We start from the raw sequence: 14,820 nt of genomic DNA, 5'->3' as shown, positions 1-14,820 counted from the left end.
ATTGCTGTGCCTATACCAGTAACTTTCCTGAAATCACTCATTTTGAACTGATAGCACATGGATATATCTAAAGACTTCTCAGACTTGTGGATATTTTTGACATAAACTCTTTCATAATAAATTTCATAGATTTATCATCTATTGAATATAAGAGTTCTCCCTGGTAATCTGTTCTAGAAACTACCCTTCAAGCTTCAAATTGATGTACATCCGTTCTAAACTTTTATCTTAATATTCTGAATATAGTGCTTAGGTCTGTATTCCCCTTAGCCATTGCCATCAAGGTTTTTCTCATATTCCCTGTTTTGTCAATATGTGACATGACCTTATTTATATACAGAAATTCAGAAATTTTTTCTCTCATAGTTCTGGAGTGCAGAAGTCCAAACAAGATTTCTGCAGGGCCATGCTCCCTCTAAAACTCTGGGAAGGTCCTTCTTGCCTCTTCTCAGCTTCCAGTTGGTTGTTGGTTGCTCAGTTGCTCAGTCATATCTGACTCCTTGAGGCCGCATGGACTGTAGCTGGCCAGTCTTCTCTTCGCATAGAATTTTCCCAGCAAGAATACTGGAGTGAGTTGCCATTTGCTCCTCCAGGGGATCTTCCCCACTCAGGAATCGAACCCCCATCTCTTGTGTCTCCGGCATTGGCAGGTGGTTTCCTTACCACTAAGGTCACCTGGGAAGCCTCTTATTTACTTAGGCATAATGTATATCTCCCTACCCATGTCTCATCCTCACATCCCGTTTTGGGGATGAGGTACAGAGAGAAAACCCTGGAGCTAGCCTTCCTGTCTGACTTTCAGAAAAGATTGGTAAAGCTGAAAGCAGGAAGCAAAGAGTAAGAGAAGAGAAACATTATGCCCAAGTCTGGGGTCAGTTTATGGGAATTCGAAATCTGCCATCTAGTTCTACTTTTCAGTGTATTTTAGAGTATACAAATAATTTGGATTTTATTAATCAGAACTAATTTTATTTTAACTAAAATTGACTATTTATACAAGAAATCAGTGAACTATGGCCCATGGACAAAAACTGACCTGCTACTTGCTCTTGTAAATAAAATCCTATTGGAACATAGTCATGCTCATTTGTTGATATACTGTTTATTGTATACTGCCAAATTGTGGCAGCTTTGATGCCACGATTCCAGAGCTGAATAGTTGCTACATAGACTGTATGGCCTGCAAAGCCTAAAATATTCACCACCTGGACTTCTCCTGAAAAAGTTTGCAGATCTGACCTATATGATTCAACATGCTGAACTTTGGAAAGCTATTAATTAGCAAGAGAATACATAGATTAAGTAGTATATTCAAGGTTTGGTTATAATCTAACAATACTTAAATATCAAAATGTATGAATCTGTATGAGAATTGAACTTGAAGGGAATTGTTGCCATTGTTTAAATCATTTGCAGTCTCCTCTTCTGTGATTATCTTTGGAGTCATTCAATGGACCATACCAGAAAATTTGTTACATCATCTCTAACCATCCCCTTTACATAATATCTTAGCATTAGCATCCTTATCTTAATAAACTATATTAAAATTTTAAAATGCATCACTTTTTTTCAATTGCTTATTTCAGTTGTGCTTATTAATAGCCCATTTTTAAAAGTATCTGCTTCCTCCTCTATTTCCTCCTCCTCATTCTCTTCCTCTTGTTTCATAACAGTGTAGGAACCTGGGAACCTGTACTTGATGAGCAAAGGAATCAGGTAAGTGGTCAAGATGATTATAGCCTGAAAGCTGTAATTTTACACATGAATAGTACATAATTGGTAGCATAACATCCCTGTCTCCCTAGGCTTAAAATATGGTGGGACTTTTCTATCATGACTTTCACTGGGAGTCAGTTGGAATAACTTTAGTCATTTTTAGTGAAGACTGAACATTTTTCAAAAGACATTACCACTGTCACAGCGGAATTTATTCTTGCAGTCAATCTCTTCAATTTTGCAGAGCTTGGATGGAATGCATGGCTGAAAGGTCATGAGAGGTTCAGTACATGGTTGTCCTCCAAACTGACTGGGGTGCAAGATGGGCCTAACCTTAAACTAAAAGGAAAGGAGAGAAAGGTGAATAACGCTGAGGCTGGGTCAAAGCCAGAAAGTGTCTAAGAAAACTGGGCTTCTCCGTCACAGTAGTGATTTTTCCTATAGTGGCATTTCCCAAATTACTAATGATTTTTTTTCCCAATTCCATTATTGTGTTTTCTTAGGGAAGTCAATACTTTTGGGGTCTCATTTTTCCAACCTGTAAAACGAGGAAGTGGGACAACAAATTTCCTAAGATTTCTAACTCTGAAATCATAGGATTCTAAATTGAATCAAAATCAAATGCACAAATATTTACTGAGCATGTCCTGAGTGCAATAAATCTTCCAGGTCATAACAGTAGCCCTTTTATTCCTCAAAGATAGTGTGAAGTGATAAATGTGAAAGGACTGATGGGAGCAGGCTTATGTATGAGAAAGTCACTGTGGAAACCAAGGCTGGCACATTTTCCACACTTTGAAAGGTTTTAAATTGTCAGTAGTATATCAAAGTGGAGAAGGTAATGGCACCCCCACTCCAGTACTCTTGCTTGGAAAATCCCATGGGTGGAGGAGCCTGGTGGGCTGCAGTCCATGGAGTCGCTAGGAGTCAGACACGACTGAGCAACTTCACTTTCACTTTTCACTTTCATGCATTGGAGAAGGAAATGGCAACCCACTCCAGTGTTCTTGCCTGGAGAATCCCAGGGACGGGGGAGCCTGGTGGGCTGCTGTCTATGGGGTCGCACAGAGTCAGACATGACTGAAGCAACTTAGCAGCAGCAGCAGCAGTAAATCAAAGAGTCAGGGAAAGATAGAATAGGATTCAAAAGTACTGACTTTAAAGTCAGAAAAATCCAAGTTCAATATGTAGCTTTCTATTCATTAGTGATGTGTGCTTGGGTAAATTACTTTACCCCCAATGATCTATAACTTCCTCATCTGTAAAATGGGTAGAAAAACAATGTGATGTGAAGTTTGAGTAAGATGATGTGTGCAAAGGAACCTAAACTGTCTCTCTGAGATAGTGAGTGCTTTCCTTGCACTGGGTCAATTCCTTTACTTCCCTAATGTCTGAATGCTTAGCACCTACCCTGACTGGAATTCACGTGGGCCAGTGCCCTACCTGGAATGCACTTGAGGTAGGTAAATATTGCAGCTGGGAACAATAAACAAATCGAGGGACTTTCCCTTAGCAGGGGCAGTTAAAGAAAGGGCAAGGAGTCATTTTAATTAATGTACCTCATTTCTGTCTGATTTTAAACTTTGGACTGAATTGCCCATTTTTTAGCACCTGTTTTTGCTTTGTGAGCTCTCACAGGGCAGAGGCAGTGGAAATCAGAGCTGGGTGAGTGCAATACCAATCCTCAGGGTTTGGGGGGTGGCAGGCAGAACTTTTTTGGTATTCACATGCCAATAAAGCATGTCAAATGAATCCTGCCTCCCCCTAAAATATTTCCCTCAGTGGAAGCTGGGACAATTTATTTCCAGAAATTAAAGTAATTCATCATTTCTATGATTGTTGAGTTTGTCAGGGAATCCGAGAATTTATGATTCTGATTTCCTGAATATACCCACATTTCACTTACCCGTTTTTGAACACAAGGGTCGCAGTCTGACCAGGGTCCATAATCTCCCAGGCGGCAATTGATAGGGCAAGTTTGCCAGTTACACTCTCTGGACTCCTGCTTGGTACAAAGCTGGCCACAAAAGTTTTCAAAATAGTACTGATCTGTAACAATCCGTCTATAATAAGGAGGAGAAAACTGCTTAGAATGAGTCTCTTTACTGTGGCTCCAGCCCCAAAAGAAAAATATTCATTGAGCATCAATTACAGTGAATAAAAGGAAAGAGGTTTTCATGGAAAATCAAGCAGTCCACCATATGTACAGTTTTTACCACTTAATGGAACTCAGGACTGGGTCCATAATTTGTGGGGTACAGTGCAAAATAAAAGTAGGGGGAATACATGTTCAAAGAAGGCTAAGCACCAAAGAATTGATGCTTTCAAACTGTGGTGCTAGAGAAGCCTTAAGAGTCCCTTGGACTGCAAAGAGATCAAACCAGTCAATCCTAAAGGATATCAATCCTGAATATTCGTTAGAAGGACTGAGGCTGAAAGTGAAGCTCCAATACTTTGGCCACCTAAATGTGAAGAGCCAACTTGTTGGAAAAAAGACCCTGATGCTGGGAAAGATTGAAGGTAGGAGGAGAAGGGGATGGCAGAGGATGAGATGTTTCAGTGGCATCACTGACTCCATGGCCATGAGTTTGAGCAAACTTTGGGAGATAGTGAAGCACTGGGAAACCTGGCGGGCTACTGTTCATGGAGTTGAAAAGAATCAGTCATGATTGAGCGACTGAACAGCAACACACTCATGAATTCTTAAGAATTTCCAAAGAAAGGAGGCAGAGCATGAGGCCACACCACAGCCTCCTCAGAGTGGGATCCTGTGTGGACTGCACAGGCTACACATCTGTGAAGCCTGCCATGCTGGAATTCCTGGGAGGGACTAGAAGAAAGAGAAAGAAGAAAGTTTCTGCAAATTGCTTAAAAGATGACAATGCAGTGTGGTAAGTACAATGACTGAGATAGAGCCAGAGCTCTGTGGGGCTAAAGATGAAAGGAGAAAGTGACATGAGAGATACAGTTTGAAAAATGCACGTGAGTTTTCCAGGCAACAAAGGGAAGGGCGTTCAGAGGAAACAGCTTGTGCACAGATGAGCAGGGAAGGAGTATGACATGTCCATGGAGGAGCTTGTGGGATGGACCTGAGAAGAGCATAATCGAGAGGGATGAGCTTTTATTATGGTACCTTATTTGGTAGTAAGTAGTGAGCTACTCCAGTACTCTTGCCTGGATAATCCCATGGACCGAGGAGCCTGGTAGGCTGCAGTCCATGGGGTCGCTGAGTCGGGCATGACTGAGCGACTTAGCAGCAGCAGCAGCAGTAGTGAGCTACTAAGGGACTTTTGAGTAGGGAAGTATTATGAACAAATCTGTTCTTACATCCAGAGTGGATGGTTTATTGAGGCCATCAGGTGGTGATTTTAATGAGACTCACACTACATATGTAAAAATAGTTTTCTAAAATAGATCTCTAAAATGTTCTATAACAGTTAAAAATACATTAAGTATATGCCTTTTTTCTTCCAAGTCACATGAGCATCTTCATGGAACAGAAATATCTAACAGATTTAAAGAAACTGTGGGGGAGGAATAATCTGAATTAATGAAAAGACTGAATTATTAAATGTTATCAAGTAAAACACAGTTTTCTTGCCTTCTTGTCCATGCCAACAATCGAGCTAATAGCTAGCAGTGCTGCTCAATTGCGGTCCTGTTAGACTCAGTTTAATGAGTAGAAAATTCTCTATAATTAACTCACTAACTGTAGGCAAGCAGAGTTATGTGCTGATTGAAAAAAAGAAAAAGCCCAAGTAGTGATTCTAAGTAAATTAAATAGTCAACTGAAAATATTGAACAGATTCTTAATTGAATTTCTTTAAAATGCTTCAATTTTATGGAGAGAACAAAAGTAGACTCCACTTTAACCTTATGTGGAAAAGACATCAAATTCCATCCAAGTTCATGAGTTCTTTTTAAAATTAAAAAAAAGTTTGCAGATTTTACTCTGCAAAAATTATACTTGCAGATATATTTTCTTTCCCATTGCTTAGTGTGGCACTTTTTGATTTTGCTAATTCTGTCCTTGAGGTTTCCCAGGGCACAAAGAAAAGCTACAAAGCCCACACCCACCTCTCTCTGGTCTGGGTTCCAGAATTGCAGGTTTTTGAGCAGCTGGACCACTGAGTCCATGGGTAATGATCACAGAAACAGGCTTGGCTCTTGTCAATCAGAGCACTCAGCAGGATAAAATACAAGATGGACTGTCTGGCCATGCCTGGAGGGCCTCCAGATCCTGAAAAGAAATTATGTAATACATATCAAACATTCATGGGGTAAAACTTAACAAATCATTCTCAGTTACATTCTCAAATATGATCTTTGAAAACATCTTGCCTTCCTTAAGCCAACACATATAAATTCACAGCCTTATGGGTATAAATCCCATTTCTAAAAAGATTTTTAGGGTGGACACTCCCATAGTTCAAAATCTCAGTACTAGTTAGGTTTCTCTGAACTGTGAGTGATAGGCTACAAGACAAAGTGTGTAGTAAATATTTGTATCTCATTTCATTCCAAAATGGAATTTTTTATATGATCTTACACTTTTTGAGATAATTACTTATTTTGTGCAGACAATACCCTCAAGTATTACCTAGTACTTCCTTTCAGTTTTTCATACCTTTCTGGGACTGGGGAAGGACTTTGGAACCTTTCTTTCTGAAGCTCTGTTTAGTTTCCTGGCATCTTGGCATTAATAGCTTGCTCAAGAGTTCATTGTCCCATTATCTCTACTTTTAGACTCAGAGAAGTTAGAGCTGGAAAGGGTCTTTGAAACCTTTAGGTTAAACTCCCTCATTTTAGGGATGGTGAGGCTGAGGCTTTAGCAGGTACAATAAGGTTGAAGCAACATGACAAGTAAGCCCAAGATTCCACATTCTTAGCTGAGATGTATCCCTTCATTTGATTTCTAGTAATACTAATCTACATGCTTGGAACATCACCACCTAGAGCACAAGAGGGTTTGCCCAGATGTGGCTAAATGCCAGAGAAAACTTGGACCAGTGGTTCCCCATGTGCTGTGGAGCCTTGAGAATCTATGAGTTAATGAATGGAGTTAGCAAAACCATACTTGCCCCACAATACTGCCATTTTGATTTTTGTATCTCTAACAAAACATGCACTCAATATGCCAGCAAATTTGGAAAACTCAGCAGTGTCCACAGGACTGGAAAAGGCCAATTCTCATTCCAATTCCAAAGAAGAGCAATGTCAGAGAATGTTCAAACTATAACACGATTGCACTCGTGTCACATGCTAGCAAAGTAATGCTCAAAAGTCTCCAAGCCAGGTGTCAACAGTTATCAGTATCAGTTCAGTTGCTCAGTCGTGTCTGATTCTTTGTGAACCCATGGACTGCAGCACACCAGGCCTCCCTGTCCATTACCAACTCCCCAGAGTTTACCCAAACTCATGTCCATTGAGCCGGTGATGCCATCCAACCATCTCATCCTCTGTTGTCCCTTTCTCCTCCTGCCTTCAATTTTTCCCAGTATCAGGGTCTTGTCAAATGAGTAAGTTCTTTACATCAGGTGGCCCAACTATTGGAGTTTCAGTGTCAACATCAATCCTTCCAATGAATATTCAGGACTGATTTCCTTTAGGATGGACTGGTAGGATCTCCTTGCAGGCTAAGGGACTCTCAAGAGTCTTCTCCAACATCACAGTTCAAAAGCATCAATTCTTTGGTGTTCAGCTTTCTTTATAGTCCAATACCCACATTCATATATGACTACTGGAAAAACTATAGCTTTGACTAGATGGACCTTTGTTAGCAAAGTCATGTCTCTGCGTTTTAATATGCTGTATAGGTTGGCCATAGCTTTTCTTCCAAGGAGCAAAGGTCTTTTAATTTCACGGCTGCAGTAACCATCTGCAGTGATTTTGGAGCACAAGAAAATAAAGTCTGACACTGTTTCCACTGTTTCCCCATCTGTTTCCCATGAAGTGATGGCACCAGATGCCATGATCTTCGTTTTCTGAATGTTGAGCTTTAAGCCAACTTTTTCACTCTCCTCTTTCACTTTCATCAAGAGGCTTTTTAGTTCTTCTTCACTTTCTGCCATAAGGGTGGTGTCATCTGCATATTTGAGGTTTTTGATATTTCTCCCGGCAATCTTGATTCCAGCTTGTGCTTCATCCAGCCCAGCGTTTCTCATGATGTATGCTGCGTATAAGTTAAATAAGCAGGATGACAATATACAACCTTGACATACTCCTTTTCCTATTTGGAACCAGTCTGTTGTTCCATATCCAGTTCTAACTGTTGCTTCTTGACCTGCATACAGATTTCTCAAGAGGTGGGTCAGATGGTCTGGTATTCCCATCTCTTCAACTGTACATGAACCAAGAACTTCCAGATGTACAAACTGCATTTAGAAAAGGCAGAGGAAGCAGAGATCAAATTGCCAACATCCATTGTATCATAGAAAAAGCAAGAGAATTCAAGAAAAACATATACTTCTGCTTCGTTGACTATGCTAAAGCCATGGACTGTGTGGATCACAACAAACTCTGTGGAAAATTCTTAAAGAGATGGGAATACCAGCCTACCTGCCTCCTGAGAAACCTATCTGTAGATTAAGAATCAACAGTTAGAACTGGACATGGAACAACAGACTGGTTCCAAATAGGGAAAGGAGTATGTCAAGGCTGTATATTGTCACCCTGTTTATTTAACTTCTATGCAGAGTACTTCATGCAAAATGCCAGCCTGGATGAAGCTCAAGTTGGAAGCTGGAATCAAGATTGTTGGGAGAAATATCAATAACCTCAGATATGCAGGTGACACCACTCTAATGACGGAAAATGAAGAGGAACTAAAGAGCCTCTTGATGAAGGTGAAAGAGGAGAGTAAAAGAGCTGGCTTAAAACTCAACATTCAAAAAACTAAGATCATGGCATCTGGTCCCATTAGCCTCATGGCAAACAGATGGGGGGAAAAAAAGAAAACAGTGACAGGCTTTATTTTCTTGGGCTCCAAAGTCACTGTGGATGGTGACTGAAGCCATGAAATTAAAAGATGCTTACTCCTTGGAAGAAAAGCTGTGACTAACCTAGACAGTGCGTGAAAAAGCAGAGACATTACTTTGCCCATAAATGTCTATCTAGTCAAAGCTATGGTTTTTCCAGTAGACAGGTACCAATGTGAGAGCTGTACCATAAAGAAGGCTGAGTGCTGAAGAAATGATGCTCTTGAACCATGGTGCTGAAGAAGACTCTGGAGAATCCCTCGGACTGCAAAGAGAGCCAACTAGTCAGTCCTAAAGGAAATCAGTCCTGGTATTCATTGAAAGGACTGATAAATATTCAGCTGAAGCTGAAGCTCCAATACGTTGGCCACTTAATGAGAAGAGCTGACTCATTGGAAAAGACCCTGATGCTGGGAAAGATTGAGGGCGGGAGAAGAGGGTAACAGAGGATGAGATGATTGGATGACATCATCGACTCAATGGATATGAGTTTGAGCAAACTGGGTGACACTGAAAGACAGGGAAGCCCGGCATGCTGTGTAGTCCATGGGATTACCAAGAGCCAGACATGACTGAGGGATTGAACAACAACAATTTCCGGTATACAGCAAAGTGATTCATATATATATATATATATATGTGTGTGTGTGTGTGTGTGTGTGTATACATACATACATACATATATATATATATATATATATATATATATATATATGCTGGTGCTGGTTTAGACACTAAGTTGTATCTGACTCTTACAACCCCATGTACTATAGCTTGCCAGGCTCCTCTGTCTGTGGGATTCTCCAGGCAAGAATACTGGAGTGAGATGCCATTTCCTACTCCAGAGGATCTTTCCAACCCAGGAATAGAACCTGGGTCTCCTGCATTGCAAGCAGGTTCTTTATTGACTTAGCTATGAAAAAAAAGAAAGAAAGTGAAGTCGCTCAGTTGTGTCCGACTCTGCGACCCCATGGACAGTAGCCTGCACCAGGATCCTCCATCCATGGGATTTTCTAGGCAAGAGTACTGGAGTGGGTTGCCATTTCCTTCTCCAGGGAATCTTCCCGACCCAGGGATCGAACCCAGGTCTCCCACATTGTAGACAGACGCTTTACCATCTGAGTCACAAGGGTTAGAGATTAGCTAAAAGTTATAGACTTAGCTATGAGAGAAGCCCAAATACATATATAAATAAACTGGATGTATGGTTCCCTGTGCTATGCAGTAGGATCTTGTTTATTTCCTTTGTATATAGTAGTTTGTATCTGCTAACTCCAAACTCCTAATTTATCCCTCTCCTACCCCTTTTCCCTTTGGGTAACCATAAATTTGCTTTCTATGTCTTTGAGTCTGTCTTGTAAATAAGTTCACTTGTATCATATTTTATGTTGCCCATATCATATGGCATTTGTCTTTCTAACTTACATCACTTAGTATGTCAGTCAGTAAACATTTTCAAATTGTCCTACAAGCTCAGAGAAAAATGCTAGTATAAAAGCAACAAAATCCACTGACATGTGGCTGAATATGTCCTTTAATTTAAAATGGAATTGACACCTATTTGACTATTCATTGAGCGGGATATAAAGAAACAGAATTCATTATCACTGTCTGAGGAGGGTAGACAGAAACTGAAGATGCTTTTCATGGTTTTTATTCAAACTTTAAAAAAAATTATTTTTAATTGGAGGATAGTTACTTTACAGTATTGACCTGGTTTCTGCCATACATCAACATGAATCAGCCATAGGATACATGTAAGTTGCTACACCCATAGGCTGTTTCAATCATAAAACAAGAGACTCCTTTAAAGACCACTGCACTTGCCTGCCAAATTTAGTTCTCTCAGTCATGTCTGACTCTTTGTGACCCCATGGACTGTAGTCTTTCAGTCTCTTTTGTCCACAGGGATTCTCTAGGCAAGAGTACTGGAGTGGGTTTTCATGCCCTTCTCCATGGGATTGTCCCAATCCAGGGATGGAATTCAAGTCTCCCACATTGCAGGCAGATTCTTTACCACCTGAGCCACGAAGGTAGCCCAATTTTAGTTCACTGGGTTTTAACTCACCTTTTCTGGTTTTCTTCAGCAATACAGAACCATAGACTTTGGGATAAGAGTGTCCAGAAATTAGGCTGGGTTGAAACCAAATACATAGTATGAGTTCTATATACTACACATCAGACCCAAGCTGAGATTGAATGATTTTCTACTGGCTTTCTACCAGCTGCCAAAGGCCCTGAGGCTTCTAAACAATATGAAGTCTTCTTATTAATCACTAGACAGACCACATCCCATTCCCCAACCCCAAATTGGGACCTTCTCAAGCAGGAACCATTTCAGCAAGGAAGGAGACCTAAACAGAGGGGTTTTTCCTGTTGTTTATTTATTTGATCTTTTTCTTATTAAATTTTGAGGAGATAGATATGTTCCAGAATAATTCAGTTGTAAAGAAAATAAATTCTTATTTTGTGGGATCAGCATGTAAATGATCAGGAAAAATTGAATTCCAAGAGATTACTAGTTCTCAATTCTCAGCAGACACTCTGTTTTAACTTCCAAAAGCTTGAAAAGTATAGGTGGATTTTATTCCTCTTATCATAAAACTGCAATAACAGAATCCATATAAAATATGCTAATCTCATATTTGGCTATACTACTCTGAGACAATTTGGAAAATGCTATAAATGAAGATGATAATGCCAAAGATTCTTATTTGAGGAGATGCTAATAAAATAGCTAATCAGTAGCTTCTCCTTTTATGACATTTTATTGTTATAAGGAAAAATTGTCTTATGTTAAAATAATTCTCATTCAAATAAAGATAATTATTTCTTTTATTTTTCTATTATCATAGCCCAGCATCTAACATCAAAGCATTCCTTATTTATCGATTTTTAACATCTTTAGACATTTTGGAGATATCTAAAATTTCATGCAGACGTTATGCCCATTACCACACAATTTTCATATAAACATGGAACAAAAAGAATTTTCAGTGAAGAGAGAAATATACTTAAGAGAAATTTTCTACTGCAGTAGCATAGTAGAAGAGCAGCAGTTCTGGAAGTTTTCTCATTGCCCACACTTTTGAACTCGAAAACTGAGCAGTTCCATTGAACCACTGAAGATGGCTATGTGAACATTTGGAGAATTCTATTATAGAGTGAAATCCATTTATTCTGATCTGTCACCTTCCCGTGTCCTTGACTCACATGAATGATTTGTTCCTAAGGCCGTTCAGCACATCTTACCTGACAGGTTCAGAGGGTGTTCTAGTCTGACCCTAAGTTCAAGTTCTTCCTTTCCATCTTCTTGTAAATGTCTTGACTCTTATTTTTTATTTTCTCCTTCTGCGCATGCCCTAGAAGCTCAAGAAGTGGTATTTACCTCTGCTGGTGCTGTCTGGGGAGCCCAGGCACATGACTAGTCTTTGACTAAAAGGTATGTTTGCTCTACTTTTAAATGTAGTTTATCTCATAGAAAAACTTGATTCACCAAGGCAGCTCTCTGGAAGAACACTTCTTTGAGAAATATGAACCTTTTGGTTCTTTTGAGGTTTAAGCAAAATAGTTACATCTTATTTTAAAAGGAAGTAAAGGACTGTAATCTGTTATGTATTTTCACGCATGAAAGGACAAGTTTGTTGGAAGCATGATCTACAATTTTGAAATCTTAAAATCACAAATGAAATCATTATGTCACTTACCTTAAACAAAGATTGTGGTATCCAGTTTGTGGTATCCAGAGAGCTAATCTGCAGATGGCTAAGGAAACAATAGGTACTCACAGTGAAAAGGGTTTATAGAATAATCCAAACAAATCTTTTTTTCCCCTTTGCTAGCTGACACAAGGTCATGTCCCAGAGATCTAACAACACCTAGAGCACTGTCAGAACAAACATTCCGTGGGAAATCTGGACTTTGGAAATGATTACTTCAATCAGCAGTAATCCTGAAACTTTTTTTTTTCCTTGTTAAGTTTTTTAAAATTTATTTTTATTTGGAGGAAAATTGCTTTACAGTGTAGTGTTGACTTCTGTCATACATAAGTACACATATGTCCCCACCCTCTTGAACCTCCCTCTCACCCTCTAACTCATCCTACCCTTCTAGGTTGTCACAGAGTACTGGGTTGAGCTCCCTGTATTACACAGCAATTTGCCACTAACTATCTCTAGCTATCTATTTTACATATGGTACTACTACTACTAAGTCACTTCAGTCGTGTCCGACTCTGTGCGACCCCATAGACTGCAGCCCACCAGGCTCCCCTGTCCCTGGGATTCTCCAGGCAAGAACACTGGAGTGGGTTGCCATTTCCTTCTCCAATGCATGAAAGTGAAAAGTGAAGAAAGTGAAAAGTGAAGTCGCTCAGTCGTGTCTGACTCCTAGCGACCCCATGGACTGCAGCCGGCTCCTCCATCCATGGAATTTTCCAGGCAAGAGTACTGGAGTGGGTTGCCACCCTTAGGACATAAGTCTGGCATATTTCGCAGAGAAAAAAAGGGCAACACATATGCTACTTCTACCCACTTCCCTTGTTCCTTACAGAACTTGTCTAATTGTAAAACAGTATTATGCTTAAGAGACCCTCCAACCGGCCACCATTCGCCATCCTCCAGTGGATACCGTGGCCATGCAGTATCACATAGGAAGACCAGGTGTGTCTTCTTTAAGCCCTGGGGATCAAATCTATCCCAGGTTTTCAGGATACAATTCAAAGGAGTGAGGCTGTGTGTGGAATATCACACAGCCATAAAAAGGAATGAATTTCAGTTACTTCTGTTGAGGTGGATTAACCTAGAGCTTGTTATGCAGAGTGAAGTAAGTCAGAAAGAGAAAAACAAATATCATATATTAATACATATATATGAAATCTAGAAAAATAGTACTGATGAACTTATTTGCAGGGCAGGAATAGAGATACAGACATAGAGAACAAACTTGTGGACAGAGTAGGGGAAAGACAGGGTGGATGAATTGAGAGTGTAGCATTGAAACAACTCTGCAACAACCCTGTATCTCTTAAGAGTGAGATATTACACAGGGTCCTGCCTTTTCAATGATTTTCCCATTCAAAGACTATTGTAATGGGTACTGCTACTGAAGATAAAAGAAATCTCTGACTCTATTTTAAAAAACTGTCAGAATAAATCGCTTAAAATTGCCTTCTCCTTTAGCAATGTGTCCATTTAATTTAAAAATGTATAGCTTTTTCTGATTACGTAATATTTATTGAGAAAGATTTAGAAAATGTGAAAAGCACGAAGAGGAAAAGCAAAATCAGTTTTCCTAAACAGATAAAACTGTTCATAGTTGGAGTACATACTCCATATATAATGTACTTCAGTCATATAATGTTCAGTGGGACACATATATGTCTCTCCACGTACACATATGCAAAAAAGCATATATATATAATTTTGTGACAGTACACATTTTTAAAAAGATTTAAATGGCACAGAGTTTATCATATTCCATGATTTACAGAACCATATCATCATTGGTCTGTGCAAGATCTTTTATTTAATTTCACTATCTCCCCCCATGATTTTGTTTCATTTCTTTTCCCAGATTAGTTATATATTAGTATATTTCATGTTTGTCCTTACATATGGTTATTTAGATATATGTGTTTATACCCTAAAAATACAAAGTCTCATTTTCTATGAGTATTTTTGTGATTTACACAAATGGTGTTTTGCTAAAGTTTTATTTGATTTCTTACTTTCTTCATTCAACTTTATGCTTCTGAGCCTTATGCAGTGTATGTCTGCTGGAACACAGACATTCACTGTATGGACTACATTTTATTTCCCCACTCTCTTAGCACTTTTGTTGCCTTCATCTCCCTGCAATTATAAACACAATGTTCTCTTTCCTTGTGAACCTTTGAGAAGAATTCCAAGAGACTTCCAGATTGCCCTTCAGAAAAACTATACGTGCTTAAACTTACTAGCAGCCTATGAAGACTTCTCACTAGCACTTTTTGTTTGTTAAGTGTTGTTTAAGTAGCATGTCAGAGATCAATAGTGAACTTCAGCATTCCATTCTCACCCACCATTCTGGCTTTCTATCTGTACAGATGTGCCCCATACATTCTAGATATTAATGTCTTGTAAGATAT

At 39.3% G+C, this 14,820-nt stretch overlaps 1 protein-coding gene across 3 annotated transcripts in view; it reads right to left on the bottom strand.

The window, feature by feature from the left end:
* Positions 1–12,557, bottom strand: part of C6 (complement C6) — a 77,441-nt gene extending 64,884 nt beyond the window's left edge. For 2 of the 3 annotated variants that reach the window (XM_013972795.2, XM_013972794.2), the window contains exons 1-4: positions 12,401–12,557; positions 5,794–5,956; positions 3,623–3,779; positions 1,911–2,055 (exon numbers count right to left, since the gene is read on the bottom strand). In XM_013972795.2, coding sequence (XP_013828249.2) covers positions 1,911–2,055; positions 3,623–3,779; positions 5,794–5,936 — 445 coding nt within the window. In that variant the 5' untranslated portion in view covers positions 5,937–5,956; positions 12,401–12,557. Of the gene's footprint in view, positions 1–1,910; positions 2,056–3,622; positions 3,780–5,793; positions 5,957–10,761; positions 10,827–12,400 lie in introns of all 3 variants that reach the window. The other variant, XM_005694751.3, reaches the window with a different exon arrangement.

The sequence above is a fragment of the Capra hircus genome, chromosome 20 (assembly GCF_001704415.2).
Source record: "Capra hircus breed San Clemente chromosome 20, ASM170441v1, whole genome shotgun sequence".
Lineage (NCBI taxonomy): Eukaryota > Metazoa > Chordata > Mammalia > Artiodactyla > Bovidae > Capra > Capra hircus.
The sequence above is the reverse complement of the archived record's forward strand: the minus strand, read 5'-3'. Positions and strand labels throughout refer to the sequence as shown.